Source organism: Ruditapes philippinarum, unplaced genomic scaffold (genome assembly GCF_026571515.1).
Source record: "Ruditapes philippinarum isolate M1 unplaced genomic scaffold, ASM2657151v2 ctg9848_1_1_1_1, whole genome shotgun sequence".
Lineage (NCBI taxonomy): Eukaryota > Metazoa > Mollusca > Bivalvia > Venerida > Veneridae > Ruditapes > Ruditapes philippinarum.
Genome location: NW_026860626.1, coordinates 1 through 4,810, shown reverse-complemented (window position 1 = coordinate 4,810; position 4,810 = coordinate 1). Strand labels below are relative to the sequence as shown.

At 31.0% G+C, this 4,810-nt stretch overlaps 1 protein-coding gene across 1 annotated transcript; it reads right to left on the bottom strand.

Annotated features, from left to right (window-relative positions):
• Nucleotides 1-322: 322 nt before the first annotated feature.
• LOC132712825 (proto-oncogene serine/threonine-protein kinase mos-like) lies at nucleotides 323-4,436 on the bottom strand. Its single transcript, XM_060695260.1, has 6 exons — nucleotides 4,253-4,436; nucleotides 3,333-3,590; nucleotides 2,902-2,966; nucleotides 2,430-2,551; nucleotides 1,491-1,660; nucleotides 323-1,120 (listed from the first exon to the last, which is right to left on the bottom strand). Exons 1-6 carry the CDS (start codon nucleotides 4,385-4,387, stop codon nucleotides 689-691), a joined length of 1,182 nt encoding a protein of 393 aa, XP_060551243.1. The 5' UTR covers nucleotides 4,388-4,436; the 3' UTR covers nucleotides 323-688.
• Nucleotides 4,437-4,810: the final 374 nt, after the last annotated feature.

Sequence of the window (4,810 nt, the reverse complement as noted above, 5' to 3'; positions counted from 1 at the left end):
ATCAAAGGGACTCACAGCATACATAAGTCATGCAGTTCAGATATCTGATTGGCTAGTGACCTGTCAATTATTTTAGTGATGAAATATACATCACTTCAGCTCATGTTTTACTTTGTGATTGTTAAGTTTTCAAAGGCAGATTATTATGACCTAGATTTACTGCAGATTATTCTGTCAGTGCAACTATAAATAGAACACATTTTTTTCCTGTGGATTAAGTTTGAAGTTACCAAACATGATTTCAAACACAAAAAGGTTATGATTATTTTTGTTAAGGAAGGAAGATACAAAGAAAATTAATGAACTTTTTCATCTAATATTTTTATGTTCTTTACTGGTTAATCACTACGCAAATGAACGTTTAAATATTGTGTAAACAATAACTGTAGAAAAACTTCTTGAATTTTCACAAATCAAATATGTTTTTTTTTTATGTTCACTGATTGTTAAACCGCGAATTTTATACCTAAGCATTAAGCATTAAAAACTTACACATAAATTGATGTCAAAATAATAGATAAACGAAATTGTGTTGATGATTTATGAAATTCATTGTGCAATTTGCTTTGTTTCGGAATTAAATTAAAATCTTTATAGCCTATCATGACAGTAGTTCTATTCATGAATGTAATCATGTAAGTCTTTTGCAGTGGTTCACTTATGCTTTTTGTATAATTTATATGCTTTGTTAGAGGTTGTTCTTCAGAAACTGTTTCAAAGTGTTTCCAAACTCATTTGCACTTGGCCTCTTTTCAGGATCAGACGCCCATCCTCTTTTTAATACATCAGTAATCATTTCTGGCGGACGTTTTGGTGAACTCAGTGGTGGCCGCCATCCATCTGTCCTTGCAATCTGAGATTTGAGTACTTCCATTGCATTTCCATGGTAACCATACGCGAGTAAACCTTTGTTGATTTCATCAGCTACATCCTTCCCAAACCACATTTCCCAGAATATGAGAGAAAAACTGTAAATGTCAATCTTGTTGGTTTGGATCTCATTCGAAAGCAGCACTTCTGGTGCCATATAAGCCGGGGAACCATCTGCAGTTTTACAAAGTATCTGTGATACATTGGTGACGCCGACATCTGTTATCTTTATAACATTTCCCTCTACCAACTGAAAAAAATTAATTTCAAGATTATATCAAACATATGGAAACGTTTGTATTTATTTCCTTCTCCAATACAATAAATGACATCACTGAATGAATTACAATTATAGTTTAACAGTGTTTAAAGCTTTTTGAAGCATGTGCGTTCTTCATTTTCTAAAATTTATTTGTAATTTGAGTATCGCGATAACATATCAAACTTATAATGAAATATTCATGCAGATTAATTGGAAACATGCAGATTAATTGGAAACGTGCTGTTTGTGTTTAAAAATCTTTACGTCAATATAATTTATAAAGCCGCTAAGATCTAATAGCTGGCAATTTAAAAGAATCTAACTAAACCCTGAGTCAAACTAAGCAGTATGTATTTACCAGAACTTTTTCTGGTTTCATATTTGTGTGGGTATATCCTTTTCCATGAATGTAGTCCAGGCCAGTACAAATCTGGGTGGCATGGTCAAGCATATACTTGGCTGCCTCAGCAAATCGTGGGTGGTCACTGCCTAGGCAACCAGGAATCATGCGCTCATTTCGTTCGCTTCCTGTATTTCATTTATTTATTTTATATTATCTTTTTACACGTTTTATAAAATAATTTAATAATTAGTAAATTGCTTAAAAGTAGTAATAAAATTTAAAAGACTTTATTTCACACCTTATAAAAATAACCAATGCACTTAAATCAGAATTTGAACCATGTGGTGTTACAATGGCAATCATTATCGTTTCTAATGTACAAATCAAATGCATATAACACCCCAAATACTGTGAGTAGTAACATTTGTTTCCATTTCTAGAGAACAAAACATTCATTTTAAATGCATATTTCACATCATATAGCCTCGTTTACATGTTTAGAGTCCAACATAATATTTTATAAAATAGATATCGTACGTCATCAAGCCTTATTTTCATGGTCAAAAATTATATCAACTCCTTATTGTATTTGAAGCAACTAAGGATAATAAAAAAGTCATATATGTGAAATAAAAATATCAGTAAACATTGTTGGGAACAATATTGATTATATTTAAATCGTACATTGCTGCTAGCAGCTGATCTAATATAAGTTTGTCAGTTGTGTACCATTGAACTCAAGAAGGTATAATAACTTCATATTTAAATCCACATTTGTACAAGAATAGTATTTGCGTTTACAATTGGTAGCAGTCTTTCTATCGTTGCATCAAGTCTAAACGTATGAAAGTGTTTACACTGAATCCATACGGTTACATCTTCTGTTCTGTCTTCGATTCAAAGCTGACATTGTTGTTTTTTTTATTTTTTTACTTGATAATGAATACAATTTACCAGTATAGATTTGTTTGAGGGTTGTCTGACATAACTCCATCACCATAATCCACTGTAAACCTCTCTTTGTTTTAATATAGGAAGCACCGTAGTACCTGACGATGTTAGCATGTTTCAAATCCCTGAAATCATGGGGATTATTCATTATCTTTTTTCTATACGTCTGATTGATAAACATATCAAAAGATGACGGTTAAAAGTATGAAATTTGACGATATGAAATGCCGCAATGAATTTTGATAAATGAAAAAGATATTGGAAAACGTTTGTTCCCAATGTCAGATATACGTGGGTTTATCAAACATACAAACAATTTTCATTATATCTCATGATCAATTGTAAAAAATGAAAACAACACATTCGTTAGAAGTTTCGAGTTTAATGTTTTTGATTTGTTGACAAAAATGTCACATTTTGCTAACATTTGACAATTAAAGGACGTTTTTTACTGTAAAAGCATAAAAAATTTCACCTCATGGTTCTATCCTCGGTCAGGATTTGTGTGACATTGGACTGGTCGACTACGTCAGTGGCAACCTAAAACAAAACATTCAAAATCAGTTTTTATTTCTCGATATCTCTACATAATTTTTAAATTTATTGTAATAGCTTTTACGCCATTTTAAAAGAGAAAAATGTGAATGGTGTAAAAGAATATGTTGAATATTTGGTAGAACGAGAAGCTTGGAGTCTATCAATGAAAACGGGCTTTTTAAAAATATTCATCATCTTTAACAATTAGTATCACTTATTGGTAAGCCCCGTCCATGTCCGCCGTCAGTGCCTTTGCTGTGGTCACTTATTGCTTGATTTCGTCGGGTTGCGGTTTGCAAACGTTGCTATGCTTTGTTTATCTTTGTTGTAGTTTACAAGTAAAAAAATAAAGTATTGCCAGATACACACCTTTATTGCAACTGGTCTATTTTTTCGCGTAAGTTTTGACTTGTACACTTTGGTAAAACTTCCGCTACCAAGCTCCTTTTTATCGTTCCATTCTAACTCTGATAATTCAAAGTCAAACTTCATGATGTCGTTTATGTAGAAGATATCGAGTTGCCCAAGAAGCTCAGCACTTTCATTCACTAATTCAGGGAGTTTCTCCTTCACACAATCATCTTCTTCAATGTTAGTCCGTAAAGTTTCTATAAGCTGCTGATCCGCCTTTTATAAGAAAATATTGTACGAATTTTTAAATACATATTATATGTACTTATATTCTTGCATAAAACTTTAAGAAATTGTTTTGTTAAATCAATTTTTAATGCAATTCAAAATGAAAAATGTACGAAAATAATGAAAGTGTTATAAATAAACAGAAGAATATTTGTTATCATGTAAGTGTTTGCAGTTGAAATCTATTCCCTAACCCCAGTCTTTTTGTTCTTGAAATTAGAAACTAATTAGTCATTAAGGTATTTAACTGACAACATACATGTAATACTATATAGTTAAATAAAAACGTAAGTTATTAATCTATTAACACAATTACTGATTTGTTCAGAAATTGACCAATTTGTTGTTTTTATAATATAATAAGTTGAACTGTGGTCTATGCATTAGCAAATGCTAGAACAAATACCTTATGACTTATTATTTACATTATAATTATATATCCATTGTACATGCCTAGGTACTAACGTTGTTTTTATTACTCATTCTAACCAATATTAATCATTATGCATGTATTATATAACATCACGGCACCTTTACCACTTAACCATTATAGTATTTATCTTATTTAAATTAAGTTTTTGATAATTTAGATCTTAATAATAATATGCTTATCTTTATATTACCTCATTTCAACAATTTTCTCTACTAACCTTAACAAATTCAGAAATTCTTTTTGCCGCTTCATCAATGTCTTTAAAATAACGGTCAAAGAATTTTCTCAGTTTCCCGCCGAATTCTTTGTGTGACAGAATTGTGTCTATATACAGTATAGTTGCCTCTGACATCTTCTTTGCCTTCGTTGTGTGATTAAAATCTCTGTTACAAATGATTCAAAAGTATATTAAATTGTGCAAATGGCACATATTGGGTTGTTTCAAGTATTGCTCCAAACTCAATGATAATTTAGGATAACAATATGTAACGAGTTAGTCATCATGCTGGTTACCTCATGCATGTGACTATTTTACAACGTTTATAAGTAAACGAACATTTTTACAAGAAGATATTTGTTAATGCTCTCGTTTTAACTATACTCTTGAACAGAATATCTTTAGATAAAGTGCCATGTGACAATAAGACAAAATGCAGGACGAACATTGCACATGTTAGCCATGCATCTAAAAGCCAATTGTGAAGTTCGTTTTTTAAATTTATATAATTGCTTTGAATTTCTTCAAGTAAAGTGTTAAAGCTACTACAAAGCATTT